Raw genomic sequence first — 18,805 nt, 5'->3', positions numbered from 1 at the left:
CTCCACTGCTCCACATGATAGAGACCCAGGAGAGGGAGCAGGTATTTGCTGTGACAATAAATTCTCTACAGGCACACTAAGACTCTAGATGGAAGAATGGCTTGTAATGTTAATCACGTTTGGTGCTAAACAGCTGTCTGAATTATTCCAGCCTTGCCCCAGGCAAGTATTCTTCATAAATTGTTATCCCACGATTTTTGTAACCCATTCTTTTGAGGGAGGCAGTTTTAGAGACCCAGATTACTGCATAGTTTTTGTGAGGGTATACCGACCCTATAGGGGACAAGATCTGTCGGGTGGAAACCTCATATGTCCAAAAATATTACTTATCAGGATTCAAATAAAAAAATTGCAAATTATTTGGAGATAAGAGGTTTCTAGATATTTCAACTGAGAGGGGAGAAATGTAGAATAGGCATTCTATGGAAAATAAGGGGTTAACCTAGGACAAATTGCAACAGAAACTTCACTTCCACTTTTGTTTCATAAATATGTTAGTAATAACATATCAAAAGTCCTAAGAAATCCCACTGGTGGTACATAAAATAGTACTGAAATAGGTGATGTCACAATGTTCCATTGACGTTGGTCCCGATGCAAAAAAGACAAAAGCTGCTGTACTGTCCACAATCACTGCTTTAAAAAAATATTTTACGCATAAGAAATAAACATAATAAAATAATGAAAAATAATAACAATACAATATAGTCATGGTCCTGAATTTCTCTTAATTCTCCCCCCTTAAAAAAAACTAAAAAGAAGAAAAACAGATCGTCTTGGCAGCAGTCCTCCATTGAATGTGTTTTGAACTGTGGTGTTTTTCTCTGGATATATCTTGGCAGCAGTCCTCCACGGTGGACCTGATGATCCGGAGCATCCTTCTGAAGCACGCCGGCGTGTACGGCTGCCGGGCCCAGACCAGCGCAGACACCGTGTCTGCCGAGGCCCAGCTGCTCGTCAGAGGTGAGCTCGTTATTAATATCCGTCCCAGCCTGCAGTAAACTGTAAATCATCACTCTCGTGGCAGAAAACTTGTCTCTATTCTAACGTATTGTGTTTTTTTGTGCAATGAAGAAGTCTTTGCAAAACATATATAAAAGGTCAAAGTATTGATAAATGTCAGGGACGCCACTGCATCCATGGCCAGGCACACGATACAGGCCAGGGGCATCAGGACTCAGGAGCAGCACCATCAGACTCTTGAACAAATGATACAGGTTCATCAGGAGCAACACCATCACACTCCTTTTTTTGTGACCAACTTTTTATTTTGTTTTTATAAAAGAACCCCGGGTTAGCACAGACATTACAGGAGAGGGAAACAACAATGATGCATACGTATAACATAATACATGTTTCATTTTCTAACAAAACAAATACCATCACACTCCTGAACCGTTTCTATCTAGAAGCAATTAGAACAAGAGCTAAAACTGTTGCCGCTGCACATAGCAAACTGAACTGTGTTTTTAATGCTAGCACGAGTCCAAAAACTTGTACCCGGACCGGAACGGACCCATTGATAATTGGACCTGGTCCAAAACAGACCCGTGGATCATTGAACCCGTTCCCAAATGGACAGATCGAGGATCATTTGAATATATTAGATTAGAGACTGTAGAGAAAAATAATAAATATTATGGAGTAAAAAGCCTCAGGCGGAGCCTGCAGGAAGTAGGTTCCCTGAGAGATGGGCCGCACCACAGAGTGGTTAAGGACGAGGCAATATTGTTTGTGTTATGGATTTGTACAAGAATTGACTGTTCTTGAGTTGCCGAGTGGGTAAATAAGACGGGTGGTTTATTAAGCCATTCAAACCGGGAAAACATCTGTGTCATTTTAGATTGTATAGCGTTGAGGCTATTCAACAACAGCAGATGTAAATGGTGCATTTATATAGAACCTTTAATTAACCAAGGGTCTTACATTGTGCATTACATTCACCCATTCACACACACATTCATACACCGATGGTGAAGGAAACCATGCATTGCACCTGCTCATGGCGAGCAATTAGGAGTTCAGCGTCTTGCTCAAGGCTACTTTGACACTGGGGGAGCACGGGGATCGAACTGGGAATCTTCCCAGAACCTTCCCAAGCGGCCACTCTACCTCCTGAACCACTGTGGCCACATGTGTGCTGTGATACATCTGTGTACATCTGCCATTATGTTTGAACTTGTTTTTTTTTTTTTTTATCTTGAAAGTGTGAGAACTACTGATTCAGAAGGCATTTGTAGAATGGGCCTCAGGTGTTAATGGGTTAAAGCCACGTGTGCTGAGCCTGTGCTGGACCCGCTGTGCCTTACTTTATTGCAGTACATTGCAACATGGTGTTATATTGTGATGGTCCGCCTTGCCATTATATTGTGATGGTCCGCCTTGCCATTCTGCATTTTTATGTTTATAATACAGTAGGCCTACATTGCAAAATACTGTTGCTCTCAGGCACGTGCACACATAGACATCAAAGGCGTCTCGAGCCCCTGCCCCTTTTCCCGTCTATAAAAACGCGTGCGTGCGTGCGTGCGCGCGTGCGTGCGTGTGTGGAGAGAGAGACACAGATCTGAGACAGACATTTATTTAATGAAAATCATTATCGTCCTGTCTTCCACTCACCCACATGATGGGAACCTTGCATGCCTTTGTGAAAAGACAGACGTTGGTGATGCGATAATAATAATAATGTAGCCTAATGTAATGTAATATACAAATTTACTCTGATGCTGGCATTCAAAGCGACCAAAGGTATGCACCTACATATAAGTCTGATTGAACCCTACAAACGCTCCCGCGCACTCAGATCAGCCAACACAGGGAAGCTGGAAGTACCTTCACTAAAAACGCTCCACACGTCCCATACTCTTCTCCCTTCTGGCTCCAAAACTATGGAATGCACTTCCCATTACAATCAGAATGCAATCTGCAGACATCCTCCCAATCGTCCGCCATAGTCTGAAAACCCACCTCTTCAGACTCCATCATGGCCCGTAGCACTTGCCCTAGCCCCGACATATGTCCAGCTGGTTTAGCAATCTAAGTACAAATCTCAAATAAGTAGGCTAGCAAATATGGCTGGGAAGATCATGGGCATGTCCACCCCCCCATCACTCCCCAGGCCATCTTTGAACAAGCAGTGTTGAGACAAGCTCGGAACATTGTATCTGACCCTTTGCATGTGTTGTACCGAGAGTACGAGCTAATGCCATCCGGTAGGTGATATAGAACTCCACGGTATGTGTATGTATAATAGATTTAAACACTAATTTGTTCCCCTGTCAATAAAAATGCTCAATCAGAGATTGCCGAATGCACTTTATTGACTAGTTGCACTTTATCAAGGGAATGTGTGCAATATCTCTGTTATGTTGGGTGTTTCATGGTGTTTTTCCTTTTCTTACGTGAACGTGTATGTTATTTGTATGCAGCTGTGACTCTGTCTCCAAGACAAATTTCTCCCAAGGGGGACAAATAAAGACAACCTTGAACCTTGAACCTTGACGACCTTGCAGGCGTATGCAAAGGCTCAACTTACTTACTTAGATAGCTAGATAGCATTTTATGTAGACTTAAATAGTATTTTATGTAGACTTATATAGCATTTTATGTAGATAGTAGTATATGCATAGTTTCGTTATATAGATATTCGACTGTTACGTTCTTAACTTACGTATGATTCATGATAACTATTTTTTATGTATATGATGTATTGCCATGTTTTTTGTTATTGTGTAATGTAAATCACTCTGGATTAAGAGCGTCTGCTAAATTACTAAATTGTAAATTGTAAATTGTAAATTGTAATCTAGACTGGAATAGAAAAATGTATCAGATCTGGATCACATCCTAGGGAAATCTTGCAGTGTGCTGGCACACGTCTACGCAGTGATATCAGTCTGGTCATGCCAGGCTTCTACGTTGTGTACCTGCCATAACACCACTGGTCCCTGGAAACTGTGCCAGGAAATAAACACTGGGCCTCTGGTTCCTCTGGTTGATTGGGAAAGCCGCCATAACAGCATCAGATAGGATTGGATCCTTGGCACGGCTGCAGCAGTGACCAGGGAAGATTGCACTTTGCTATACAAACCTTGTATGTCCAAAATGTTTGGACATACAAGTGAACCTGTGTTCTAATCTAATGGATCCAATGTAGTTATTATTTAGTGTCAAGCTTTTGTTAATCATTTCCATTTGTTAAATATTTATAAAACCTGGAAGCGCCTTGTGGCTTGTAGATCTGCTATTGTAGTATGACGAAGTAGGGAATTAATTTACGGAGAAATTAACAAACAAAACGTTGAAATGGAGATACACAGTTTCTGCATGTTATTGTAGGTAGTCCATGGATCTGTTTTTTAATGTTTTTAGTAGTTAACCCTTACTCACCCGTTGTGTTCAAGACTAGCAACACAGAATTACAAGGCCGATTATTATTATCCCACAATTATTCGACTACGTTTAGGTATTCAAAGTCGAATGCTAAAAATCACCATTGGTGAATTACCATATCACTGGCAGCACAGTAGCCTACGTGCTTATGACTGAATCTATACCAGGCCCATTTCCGCTCCTCCTTAGCATCCTCAGTTTATCTCCATTTGATTGTCCAGGATCATACGGGGGAAGAAAAAAAAGAATCTGAATTTCTCCCCTCCAAGCGCCAGGCATCTGTATTCCTTTTTCAAGGTTTCCAGGTGAAAATGAATAGGAAAACGCATCAGCTCTTTTGAAGAGTCCCATTTGGACGCCTCATTAGATTAAAAAGCGGTATAGTTTCCACATTCTTCTTGGTGTTCTCTCTCGCATGGGCGCACACAAATGCAACTCATTGCGTATTAATCTATTCCCGGGGATGTCATTTGTATAGGATTAAGTGTTTTATTGGCGCGAACCATCAATATCGGAGCAAATTGAGCTCAGTGGAGCTAGGTAATTTCAGTATGGCACAGACTCAATTCTGCATGGCTTGAGAGACCTAATGACTGTTGACTGAGCAGAGTTTTAACTCCAAAGATCAGGACACTTATTTGATGGTGCTTTGATGGACTCAAAGCAGGGTTTCATTCCTGTAGTGACCAGTGGTGGACAGTAATATGTCAGTTTTTGGGCAGTAATCTCTTGTCTCCATATTTTAAATTGATCAAATTACTGATTGTCGATCTGCTACTTTTGTTATTTTTGATTTTGAATTCTGAAAAGCAACCGTCTACTTCTGACTTTCATTCACACCACTACATTTCAAATACAAATGTTTTACTTTTGACTCCTCACTATATTTCTAGGATGGGGAAAAAAGTACTTTATGAAGTAACCATGTAAGCCCTATTATTATTAAGTCACGCCTGCCACCAGTCGAGTGCTCCAGAATTGTATTTGGGTAGTCTCTCCTGAAGTGCCCATGTGTTATTCTCTCTGTATACTATCTATACTTTGACTGGAGTTTAGTGTCCACCACCGATAGTGACACAAAAATGCATGTCAATGTCCAAATGTACCTTTTCAGCACAACCTTCTAATCATGGTTGTCCCCTTCTTCTGGACACAGGCTGTTGGTTTTCATTGAGCGTGCAAGCAGCTGGCTTTTTTCATTTACATCTGTTCCCCTGGAGTCTTCAGATGCAATGCTGCACTTTTTAGATTCCATTTACCTCTTAAGGCTGATGTAAACATATGTTCGGCAAGTATAGGCACAGGTCTATAGCATTACAACGGTCATGCTCGGTGGAGCTAGTCGACAAACTGCCTCTGGAAAAAAATACAAAATAAATAGCTTCGACGCGGGGCTTAAATCAGCGTGAATTTCTTGGCCGGTTGAACCGTGACTGACCAAATCGTGGTCTGGTGCTGTTTAGGCAGGTATTCTTTGGGTCGCTGTCCGGTGGAAACCTTGTATGTCCATAAACGTTTTCAGGCTTCAAATTCAAAAATAGCAGAGCTATTGTAGCTATTGTAGATCTTGTAGATCTGCTATTTTTGCTGCTTTTACACAACATTGTTTTGTATGAGGAAAAAATAAAATAAAATATGGAGATACAAGGTTTCTGCCCAGATCACGAGGCGTGGGACCCACGTTTTCGGGCCCTATGCACTCGGCTAATAGCGGCGATGCGTGGCGATAGCATGGCAGCCGAGCGCCAGCTCGTTGGCGGTTTTGCTGGAAGCACCTGAGGAGATTGCGTTTGTGTTGTTCTGGGTTGTTCTCCTCTCTCCCGGGGTATTTGTGCACGGCCGTGTCTTGCATTTAATTTGGCTGGTTTGTCTCTTCACCCCCAAGCGGTAGAAGATGCACTCCAATTGTAAAAGTAGCAATACCACAATGTAGAAATATTCAGTTACAAGTAAAAGTCCTGTATTTTACTTGAGTAAGGGCTTTCCGCACAACACCGATGCTGGAGTTATGTGTATGAATGAAATGCACATTGTACAGTGCTTTGGATGAAGGCGCTACAGTATAGTATATGTAAATAACACCACTTAACATTTCGTCTGTTTTCCGCCGCAGGTCCCCCCGGCCCCCCTGGAGTGGTGATCGTGGAGGAGATCACAGACATGTCGGCCACGCTGTCGTGGACGGCCGGGCTGGACAACCACAGCCCAATCAGCACCTATAATCTACAGGCCCGCAGCCCCTTCTCACTGGGCTGGCAGACCGTCAGAACAGGTAATAATCTACAGGCCCGCAGCCCCGTCTCACTAGGCTGGCAGACCGTCAGAACAGGTAATTGCGAACGCAGTGATTGCGAACGCAGTGATTGCGAACGCAGTGAACACTATAGTTCTATGAGACCTAGCAGAACATGTCTGTCTGTCTGTCTGTCTGTCTGTCTGTCTGTCTGTCTGTCTGTCTGTCTGTCTGTCTGTCTGTCTGTCTGTATCACACACCACAAACACACACACACACACACACACACACACACACACACACACACACACACACACACACAAAGCATCAAAAGTAGCAGATCCATATGAGCTCGTAGATCTGCTACTTTTGGAATTTGAATTCTGAAAATTAATAATTTTGGACATGTGAGGTTTCCACCCGACAGAGACGAAAGTCTTTGTTCATCCAATAATCTTTCACCCTCGATGCTCGTTTGTTTGTTTGTTTGTATGTTTTTTTTTTTTGTTTTCTTAAAAAATCTAAGCCATCTATTATTATCATTTAGTGTCAAAGAATGCCAGTTTGTCTCCAGATGATGTGTAATGCAAACTGTGCGAGAATAATGGCACAGAGTTTGTGGGGTTGCTAATGACTTGTTCCCATGGATAGATAAATTACTATGTGCATGCTTCCCTTTCCTCGCTGTCAGGCAGAAACCTCATATCTCCATATTTCAACTTTTTACTGTTTTTTTCTTTTTTAAATAAGTTCAGTCAGATATTAATAATAATAGATTTAACCAATATTTATTGTAGAATGAGAATACAAGTGTGCATATAATATTTTATCTTGGTCTTCGGCTCTGCTACATTTTTCTCAATTGGTCAGCTGACTGCCATATCAGCGAATGACATGTGGGTCTTGCACACACTGAATCCACCCACATAGTAATGCAGCAACCCCTTGAGTATATGTACAGTATGTGCCCTAGAGCACAGCATGAAACCCTTGAGTATATCTGACTGAACTAACTCTGCAAGCTATGTATCATTTAATGACCTACTGTACTTTGTCATACTACAAATTTCTGCTATTTTAGCTTCTATTGAAATTTGTCACATGTGTGTTTTATATATAAATATTGAACCAATGTAGTACAATTTACAATTTAGGCATTTAGCAGACGCTCTTAATCCAGAGCGACTTACATTAAGCAATAACAAAAGCATGGCATACATCACATATATAAAAAGTAGTTATCATGAATCATGCGTAGACTAAGAACGTAACAGTGGAGTATCTATGTAAACTATACATACTATACTATATAATATATTATACATGTGTACTATAAAGTGCTATGACTACATAAAGTGCAATTCTAGAGCTGTCTACGTAACAAGCTATAAGTCTGTTTAAAATACTATCTAAGTCTACATAATGTGCTATCTAAGGGGCTAGGCTAGGTAGTAAGTACCAAAGTATTAATAAAAGCTTGTGATTAAATATGAACTACATTTGATCCATTGGAACACTGTCTTGGCGACACATCTTGCCTGCCAAACTGTTTCCCGACCTTAACAAGGATTTTCCAAACAGCGAATGAAAGGTTGACTCCGTTCGTTCGAATGAAAATACCAAGGATTCGTCAGCGGACGCGTCACTGACTATGATTTATAAATGGCTTTGTGTTACTTCCGTGTTGCGTAGCATAACGGTGACATCACTGTCAAATCCTTGGTATCTTTACCACGTGCTCAGCAGGCAGCAGCAGCAGATCATCAAGGGATCAACAGCTGCAGCCTATTTTATCACGTTCGTGCTTATGAAACAAAACACTACACTGTGCTTAGAACGGAATCCAGAGAAACGTACGCACATCTACAAAAAACTTTCAGGTGCTGGACAAAAAGATACGTACAGGAGATGGAGAAGTAGTCCGCACACTGTTTGTAGCTCCCACAGGAATTTTATTAGGTATAAGGATGACAACGTTTCGACCCCTTATGGGTCTTCGTCAGGTATCACTCTGCATGCTTAACTTTTCCACATGTCCAATCATACTATCATTGTATGCTATATTGTATGTTATACTATCATATAACGCCATTTAGGTCAATTATATAACATTATGTTGTGATATAATAATAATACATCAGCGGGTAGCCTATTTAAGGGCCAGTCAACTGTCTTCTGAGAACGTTAGTTTTTGGTACGATGACGCGTTTTGCCTTTACAGAAAAAAATCACACCTGTGTGAACGGCACTCCTTATACCTTATACCAACCTTGAAACATAACTTAGTTACGTCATCAAGAATGGTGGTCCCTTACTGGCCAATGGTTTCCACTGACATACCGACAGCTGATTTGCTCAGACACAGATGACGTAAATTCTCCATTCATTGTCAATGCCATTTAATGTTTGTGTTAAGACAGAATCTACACTATATTGTTTATAGGAGGGGCTAGCACCCCTCAAAAACACACCGTGTGAAGTGAGGGGTGCTCTTATTATCATCATACATCATCTCATTCCGGCCAATAACAATTTGTGTCCTCCCTTTTGTCTTCAATGTTTGTTTGTATGTTTGTGTTTGCCAAAACTGGCCATTCATTGTCAATTGCATTCAATGAGTATGTTTGCACAAACACCCAAAACTGGCCATTCATTGTCAATGGGATTCAATGTGTGTGTTCGCACGAACACTTACAACTGGCCATTCATTGTCAATGGCATTCAATGTGTGTGTTCGCACAAACACTTACAACTGGCCATTCATTGTCAATGGCATTCAATGTTCGAGTTTGCACACACTCAAAATTGGCCATTCATTGTCAATGGCATTCAATGATTGTGTTAGGACAATATTCGTGTTTACACAAACCCTCAAAGCTGGATATGGGGCTAGCGCCCCTCAAAAAATCACAACAATTATGCACTTGGTGAGAAGTTTTAGATTTTTGGCTTTGGTTAGGTATGGGTAGAAGGGTATATAAAACTGTCGCAAACGAGTTGGGCTCGCCCCCTAGTGGTCTGTTACGATTCTGTTACTAATGGGTGCTACGATTGCCCCCCTGGGCTGGAGTTTTGATCAACAAAAAAAGTACAATGCCAACGCAGGTCAGTTTTCACTAAGTATATAGCAGCTCTTACTCTTAAGTGGTTAACATGAGTGAGGTAAATGGGTCTCCAACACAGACAGAGTTATCCGTTCATGTTTGGAGAGCAACGAGCTTGACTGAGCAGCCATAAGAGCTTCTCTGCATCCAGCGATAAGGCGGTGAGCTGTGCTCCGTGCTGTTTCATTGGATGTCTGGCCTAACGTCGCTAATGTTTGTTTATTGTTGTAGGGGCTAATATTGACCCAGCCTGATTACAGCGGCCCCGGAGAGAGGCCAGATTAGACACGTTAATCTGCCAGAAGAGCAATCCTTAATACTTTCATAACACGTGACACAAATTCACACCAGCTGCGTGAATACTGAATATGTGTATTATAATACACATATTATATCTATTATGTTTGTTTAGTAACATGAGTCTCCCTGGCCCTGTGTCTCCAGAAATTACATTTTCAGGTAGGTGACACAATTTCAGCCAATCAGGACAGAGTACGGTACCTATTTATGAGCTTCATATCGTGTTCATATAGTGTTCCATTCCAGCCATGAAGACTCCTGTTACTGAACAAACACTTTAGCAATGATCATAATATAGAGCTATTTAACACTTATTTTAACCAAAGAAAACCACTTACGTTGACTTTAACAACACACAGCAATATAGAGTACACACCATCATTCAGTTTGGCTTCATGGGGTCCGCATGCAGTGATACATCCATCCATTTTCTGGTTGGGGACATTATCCAAAAATAGAAGTACTACAAGCTCACAACACAATGTGACACATTATTATCGGACGGCCCTCGATCCTCCTGGCATTTTCTACCCCTGTCATTGATAATGAATTACTAGGCGCGTCAGTCGCTGCCCGTCTGAAAAGGCCTCAAGTCTGCAACTCTCTGCTACTGCTGCTTCTGTACGTGATCACGTGAGATGAAACTAGGAAAAGTGCCCTTCTGGGCACAGGTCTCCACCAGGAGGATAGGACTGTGTGAGATGTTTGGCAAAATGTTTAGGAGTAATATAAACATGTTTGCCTTTGATGGCAATTGGATGATTTGAGGCATTTTGTTCCAAAAATGTGTTTTGCAAAAATCAACCTGTTGGTGGCGCTATAACAGGCCAATGTGAAAAGGGTGGGATATATTCCTCAGGCCAGTAAGAAAATGTGTGAAAGATTTCAAGTAAATTGCATGCTGCGTTCATGATTTGAGGCTTTTGTTCAAAACGGGGCAATCTTGCAAACTGTGAAAGCCAATTATAGCCAATTAGGATGGAATATGAAATATCGGACAGATCCGACTTGAGCACATGACCATAGAGATACTGTGTAACGATTTGTGAGATTTTTGGACAGAATCTGGAGGAGTAATATCAAAAAATGTGTTTTACAAAAGTCGGCCTCCTGGTGGCGCTATAAAAGGCAGATGCGGAAAATGCAGGTCAAAGGTTTGTCCTTGGCCTCTAGGGAGTGTGCATGCAACGTTTCACGCAGATCGGTGCAGTTTTAGGTAAAACATGTGAAAAGCTGCCTCATGGTGGCGCTATAACAGGCCGTTCTGGAAAATGCGGGGCAGAGGTTCATCGTTGGCATCCAGGGAGTGTGTGTGCAAAGTTTGGCATCGACCGGGTTAACGGTGCCGGAGATTAGCTGTACACAGACGGACGGAAGGAAGGACGGACGGACGGACGGACACACGGACGGAGTGCAAAACATACTCTCTCCCCATGCCTTCGGCCTGGTGGAGACAATTACGGGAGGAGCTGCGTTCGCACCAAGCCCGATATTCTCAATGAAATCCTCTAGTGTATGATGCCCCATTCTTTTTCAAATTATTGTAGTGTGCAAGTGTAAAGAAAATCTTCTAAGAGCATCATAAGAGATCCCCAGGGGTCCTTGAGGGGTTCTCAGGGGGTCCCCATGCAGCTAAACGAGTGTTATGGGGTCTGTGGCCCCAATATAAATATATAAATAGTAAACACCTTCCCCAGTGGTGGAATGTAACTAAGTACACATACTACTTTTAGTTGTCTCCACCAGGCCGAAGGCATGGGGAGAGAGTATGTTTTGCACTCCGTCCGTGTGTCCGTCCGTCCGTCCTTCCTTCCGTCCGTCTGTGTACAGCTAATCTCCGGCACCGTTAACCCGGTCGATGCCAAACTTTGCACACACACTCCCTGGATGCCAACGATGAACCTCTGCCCCACATTTTCCAGAACGGCCTGTTATAGCGCCACCATGAGGCAGCTTTTCACATTTTTTACCTAAAACTGCACAGATCTGCGTGACACGTTGCATGCACACTCCCTAGAGGCCAAGGACAAACCTTTGACCTGCATTTTCCGCATCTGCCTTTTATAGCGCCACCAGGAGGCCGACTTTTGTAAAACACATTTTTTGATATTACTCCTCCAGATTCTGTCCAAAAATCTCACAAATCGTTACACAGTATCTCTATGGTCATGTGCTCAAGTCGGATCTGTCTGATATTTCATATTCCATCCTAATTGGCTATAATTGGCTTTCACAGTTTGCAAGATTGCCCCGTTTTGAACAATAGCCTCAAATCATGAACGCAGCATGCAATTTACGTGAAATCTTTCACACATTTTCTTACTAGGCTGAGGAATATATCCCACCCTTTTCACATTGGCCTGTTATAGCGCCACCAACAGGTTGATTTTTGCAAAACACATTTTTGGACAAAATGCCTCAAATCATCCAATTGCCATCAAAGGCGTATGAAGAAATGGCAATCGGTACACATGATCTCTGTAGTCATGTGATCAAGACGAGTCTGTTGGATTTCTCAGATTGTACACTGATTGGCTAAGATTGCCTTCCAAAGTTTTCAGGAGTGGCCCGTTTTGTACAAAATGCTGCACATGTCTTGCTCATCCAGAATTCTATCCTCAGAGATGCTATGAGTCATCTGGCTCTGCATTTCCTCAACAAAATGAAGCAAATTGTTGCAAAAACAAATACAAAAAAACATCCTCCTAAACATTTTGCCAAACATCACACACACTCCTATCCTCCTGGTGGAGACCTGTGCCCGGAAGGGCACTTTTTCTAGTTCTCTCTCTTTTTTATTTTTTACTATACTTCTACGGTAGAAGTATAGTAAAAGATCACACCCGTGTGAACTGAGTGGTGTAAGGTATTATATAGCCTGATCAGCTCTGATCTGACGTAATGTCTGACGTAATGAAATCACACCCGAGTGAACTGACAGACAGATAGACACGTAAACTAACAAAGCCAGTCGTAGGAGTGGTTTACACCACTCAAAAAAAGAGGAAAAACTAGAAAAAGTGCCCTTCCGGGCACAGGTCTCCACCAGTGTGTGTGATGTTTGGCAAAATGTGTAGGAGTAATATATAAACGTGTGTGTGTGTGTGTGTGTGTGTGTGTGTGTGTGTGTGTGTGTGTGTGAGACGCGGCTTGGCCTGTTGTAGCGCCACCATGAGGCTGATTCAAAAACTGTCAAGTGGCATTTCTTCCTCAGCCTAGTGGGAATATGCATGCACAGTTTCACCGCAATCGGACGCTGCGTTGAGTAGTTGTGGCGATTTGTACAAAACGGGTACAAAGCAGGCTACTCCTGAAAAGTTTAGAAGCCAATCGTAGCCAATGAGGGTGGATTATGAGAAATCAAACAAACCGGTCTTGATCACATGACTATGGAGAACATGTGTACTGATTTGCGTGAAATTTGGATAAAATCTGAAGGAGTAATATTAGAAAATGTGTTTTACATATGTCGGCCTCCTGGTGGCGCTATAAAGAGCAGATGTGAAAAATTCCAGGCAAAGGTTTTTCCTTGGCCTCTAGGGAGTTGGCATACAAAGTTATCCACAGATCCATGCAGTTAGAGGTAAAAACACTTTTCGGCCAGTTATAGCGCCACCATGAGGCTGAGTTGAAAATGTTCATGTGGCATTTCTTCCTCGGCCTAGTGGGAATGTGCGTGCACAATTTCACGGAAATCACATGATGTGTTCATAGTTTGCAGCATTTTGTTTGAAACTGAGCACTCCTACGAACTTTGGAAGCCAATCTTAGCCAATCAGGATGGAGTCTGAGAAATCTGAAAGACCTGTTTCGTTGAATGGCTCTAGAGAGACTGTGTACCAATTTGTGTGATGTTTGGACAAAATCTGTAGGTGTACTGTCCAAAAACTTGTTTTGCACAAAGCGGCCCCTGGTGGCGCTATAACAGGCCGTTCTGGAAAATGTGGGGCAGAGGTTCATCGTTGGCATCCAGGGAGTGTGTGTGCAAAGTTTGGCATCGACCGGGTTAACGGTGCCGGAGATTAGCTGGTAACAGACGGACGGAAGGACACACACACAGACACACGGACACACACACACACACACGGACGGAGTGCAAAACATACTCTCTCCCCATGCCTTCGGCCTGGTGGAGACAATAAGACTAGTGGGGTTAACTAGAAGTTCTACCCCACTACATTTCACTACAATATTTGACAGCTTTTGTTACTAGTTAGATTGCAGATTGAGAGTTCTATGTTATACTGTGTGTACTAAAGTAGAATCTTTCAAAAACGTCAATACTTTACTTTTACTCAAAAGTACCCCTTTGAGTACCCCCAAAATGACTTTTTGTTCCTATCATTTACTCACCCTGTGAAGCCTTGAATTTGTGGAGATAATTTGTTTTTGTAGCATTCTTTGTCACAACAACCTTGCCCTTTCCGTCCCCCCACAGACCCAGAGCCAGTCACAGGGAACATGGAGTCAGCCATGGCAGTGCAGCTCAACCCCTGGGTGGAGTACGAGTTCAGAGTGGTGGCGAGCAACGCCATCGGGACGGGAGACCCCAGCACGCCCTCCAGAGCGGTTAGGACCAAAGAAGCCGGTAAAATATCTCCTTGTACTCTCTCCATCGGTATCTCCTTGTACTCTCTCCTTGTACTCTCTCCTTGTACTCTCTCCTTGTACTCTCTCCATCGGTATCTCCTTGTACTCTCTCCTTGTACTCTCTCCTTGTACTCTCTCCTTGTACTCTCTCCATCGGTATCTCCTTGTACTCTCTCCTTGTACTCTCTCCTTGTACTCTCTCCTTGTACTCTCTCCATCGGTATCTCCTTGTACTCTCTCCTTGTACTCTCTCCATCGGTGGTGGAATTGGAAAGGAACTAAGTAGCCTACATCAGTGGTTCACAAACTTTTTATGTCAAGGACCCCCAAATTGACACTCATTAGCCTGCAGACCCCCATTTGAAAAGGTATGCCAGGGACTGGGACCTCCATAAGAGAATATTTGTATGGCTCTAGCAGCGACTCTCTTTTAATTTCAAGGACCCCCAGTTTGACCTGCATTAGTCTACGGACTCCCATTGAATGCCATTTCTATCTCTGGGCCACCAATTTATAATGTAAAATCAATGTTAATTAGTGTGGTTGCCCTAACAGGGCAACCAGACTATTGTAATCGTAACACTTTATTAGTGTGGTTGCCCTAACAGGGCAACCAGACTATTGTAATCGTAACACTTTATTATTATTTCTAGAGTAACCCTAAACTTCAGACTACTACTCCTCCCACAGTTTTGACTGTACGCACTTGAGCCATATCTCAAATTGACCGGCTTCATCGGGAATCGTGTGCTTGTATTTTGTTAAGAGAAATGTTGTATTGTTTAATTGATATGTATTTATTAGTGATTTAAATTTCCCCATTGACATGAATGGGAAAGTGCAAAAAAATCACATTCAAGTATTTTTTCCTCAGAGACTGTAAGGGCTATAGTTACAAAACTTGGAGGGGAGGTTCATAATAATTACTAAAATTAATTAACTTATAATGTTATCGGTCGGCCTCATGGTGGCGCTATAACAGCCCACTTTACGTTTTGGCTTATAACTCTTGAACCGTAGGTCGTAAAATCAAAATATTTTTTTCCCTGGATTTCTTGGGTTATGACGCATCTCCCCATATAGGCCACGCCCATTTGCGTCATGATAGATTTTCCGCCATTTTGAATTTTCTCCAAAACACACTTTTGGTCCTCCTCCTACAGATTTTGTCCAAATCTCACAAGAATCGGCACACATGATCTCCAGACCTATCCGATTAAAACACCAACTGCAGAATTTTGGTAGTGCGTATCGTTCGGCCGTAATCGTCGTCCGAAGTTAGTAGGAGGGGCCTATATCACAAAAAATGCCATAAATCACGAACGAAATGTCCAATCCATCCCAAATTTGAATCACATGTCGCGGGTGGTTCAATCAACCAAGTACCAAAAGCAATTCTATTTTCATCCATAGGGGGCGCCGCAAATGCGAGAAATTTAACCGTTTGTCGCAAAAACATGATTTTTGGGGGGATAAATCCCCTCCGAATTACTTACGCATGATCGCAGGGGTGACGCGACATTGCAATTGGCTGGCAATATCAGTGGGAGGGGTATATGTAAGCCACTGCGGCAACCACACTTTGCAATTTTTTAAAATTGCGACCTTTCTAGTTAGTGTGGTTGCCCTAAAGGGCAACCAGACTATTGTAATTGTAACACTTTATTCTTTATTTACCTGGATTAGTCTTTTTTTTGATGTGCTACTCCACCCACTGTTTTGACTGTACGCACTTGAGCCATATCTCAAATTGACCGGCTTCATCGGGAAGGTAGTGCTTGTATTTTTTTAAGAGAAATGTTGTATAGTTTAATTGATATGAATTTATTAGTGAATAGAATTTCCCCATTGACATGAATGGGAAAATGCGATTTTTCGCATTTTCTCACATTCAAGTATTTTTTCCTCAGAGACTGTAAGCACTATAGTTACAAAACTTGGAGGGTAGGTTCATAATAATTACTAAAATTAATCAACTTATAACGTTATCGGTCGGCCTCATGGTGGCGCTATAACAGCCCACTTTACGTTTTGGCTTATAACTCTTGAACTGTAGGTCGTAAAATCAAAATTATTTTTTCCCTGACTTCCTTGGGTCATGACGCATCTCCCCATATAGGCCACGCCCATTTGCGTCATGATAGATTTTCCGCCATTTTGAATTTTCTCCAAAACACACTTTTTGTTCCTCCTCCTACAGATTTTGTCCAAATCTCACAAAAATCGCCACACATGATCTCAGGACCCATCCGATTAAAACACCAACTGCAGAATTTTGGTAGTGCGTATCGTTCGGCCGTAATCGTCGTCCGAAGATAGTAGGAGGGGCCTATTTTACAAAAAATGCCATAAATCACGAACAGAATGTCCGATCCATCCCAAATTGTAATCACATGTCGAGGGTGGTTCAATCAACCAAGTTCCAAAAGCAATTCCATTTTCATCCATACGGGGCGCCGGAAATGCCAAAAATGTCACCGTATGGTACAAAAACATGATTTTTGGGGGATAAATCCCCTCCGAATTACTTACACATGATCGCAGGGGTGACGCGACATTGTAATTGGCTGGCAATATCAGTGGGAGGGGCATATGTAAGCCACTGCGGCAACCACACTTTGCAATTTTTTAAAATTGCGACCTTTCTAGTTATTCTTTCTATAGTAACCCTAAATTTCAAACTACTACTCCTCCCACAGTTTTGACTGTACGCACTTGAGCCATATCTCAAATTGACCGGCTTCCTCGGGAATCGATAGCTTGTATTTTGTTAAGAGAAATGTTGTATTGTTTAATTGATATGAATTTATTAGTGATTTAAATTTCCCCATTGACATGAATGGGAAAGTGCGAAAAATCACATTCAAGTATTTTTTCCTCAGAGACTGTAAGCACTATAGTTACAAAACTTGGAGGGTAGGTTCATAATAATTACTAAAATTAATTAACTTATAATGTTATCGGTCGGCCTCATGGTGGCGCTATAACAGCCCACTTTACGTTTTGGCTTATAACTCTTGCACCGTTGGTCGTAAAATCAAAATTCTTTTTCCCCTGACTTCCTTGGGTCATGACGCATCTCCCCATATAGGCCACGCCCATTTGCGTCATGATAGATTTTCCGCCATTTTGAATTTTCTCCAAAACACACTTTTGGCTCCTCCTCCTACATATGTTGTCCAAATCTCACAAAAATCGGCACACATGATCTCGGGACCCATCCGATTAAAACACCAACTGCAGAATTTTGGTAGTGCGTATCGTTCGGCCGTAATCGTCGTCCGAAGTTAGTAGGAGGGGCCTATATCACAAAAAATGCCATAAATCACGAACGAAATGTCCAATCCATCCCAAATTTGAATCACATGTCGCGGGTGGTTCAATCAACCAAGTACCAAAAGCAATTCTATTTTCATCCATAGGGGGCGCCGCAAATGCGAGAAATGTAACCGTTTATCGCAAAAGCATGATTTTTGGGGGATAAATCCCCTCCGAATTACTTACGCATGATCGCAGGGGTGACGCGACATTGTAATTGGCTGGCAATATCAGTGGGAGGGGCATATGTGAGCCACTGCGGCAACCACACTTTGCAATTTTTTAAAATTGCGACCTTTCTAGTTTAAGTCCAAGAGAGTACAAATGGGTTTGGTTCCATTCGCTGCCAGGCAGAAACCTTGAGGTCACTCAAGGGTAGTAGTAGTTTTGCGCTTGTAGATCTGCTACTTTTGCTGTGAATTTGAATCCTGAAAAGTAACAGTGTTTAACGTATGACGTTTCCGCCCGACAGAGGCGATTTACTCAAGTAGGCTACTGTACTTTTGTACTATACAATTCTACAAATATTGTACTTTTCTTTTTACACCACTATGATTATAACTTTAGTTACTTTAGAGATTTAGATGTTATTTTGAAATATTATTATAAAACATGCATTACCCCACTTAATCCATAGTTTGTAAATACCATCGTGAGCTTGTGGATCTGCTATTTTCTGGGTTGTGAGCATAAAAAAGGGCTACAAAAATTGTGGGATAAAAAAATAAAAAAATACCTATACCAATTAAGCCCTATATATAGTTTAGATATTTGAAAATAGCTCTATAGATCTACAAGCCTGTAGATCTGCTATTTTCAGAAGACACACAAGATCCTCACCAAAACATATGCGCCTCCTCCCATAAGC

At 42.0% G+C, this 18,805-nt stretch overlaps 1 protein-coding gene across 4 annotated transcripts in view; it reads left to right on the top strand.

The window, feature by feature from the left end:
• Positions 1 to 18,805, top strand: part of cntn5 (contactin 5) — a 162,712-nt gene that overhangs the window by 120,772 nt on the left and 23,135 nt on the right. For all 4 annotated transcript variants that reach the window (XM_079513507.1, XM_079513508.1, XM_079513509.1 and 1 more), the window contains 3 exons: positions 843 to 963; positions 6,506 to 6,664; positions 14,468 to 14,617. In XM_079513507.1, coding sequence (XP_079369633.1) covers positions 843 to 963; positions 6,506 to 6,664; positions 14,468 to 14,617 — 430 coding nt within the window. The remainder of the gene's footprint in view (positions 1 to 842; positions 964 to 6,505; positions 6,665 to 14,467; positions 14,618 to 18,805) is intronic.

Source organism: Electrona antarctica (assembly GCF_951216825.1).
Source record: "Electrona antarctica genome assembly, chromosome: 11".
Taxonomy (NCBI): Eukaryota; Metazoa; Chordata; class Actinopteri; order Myctophiformes; family Myctophidae; genus Electrona; species Electrona antarctica.
Note: the sequence above shows the minus strand (reverse complement) of the source record. Positions and strands in the feature narration are given on the sequence as shown.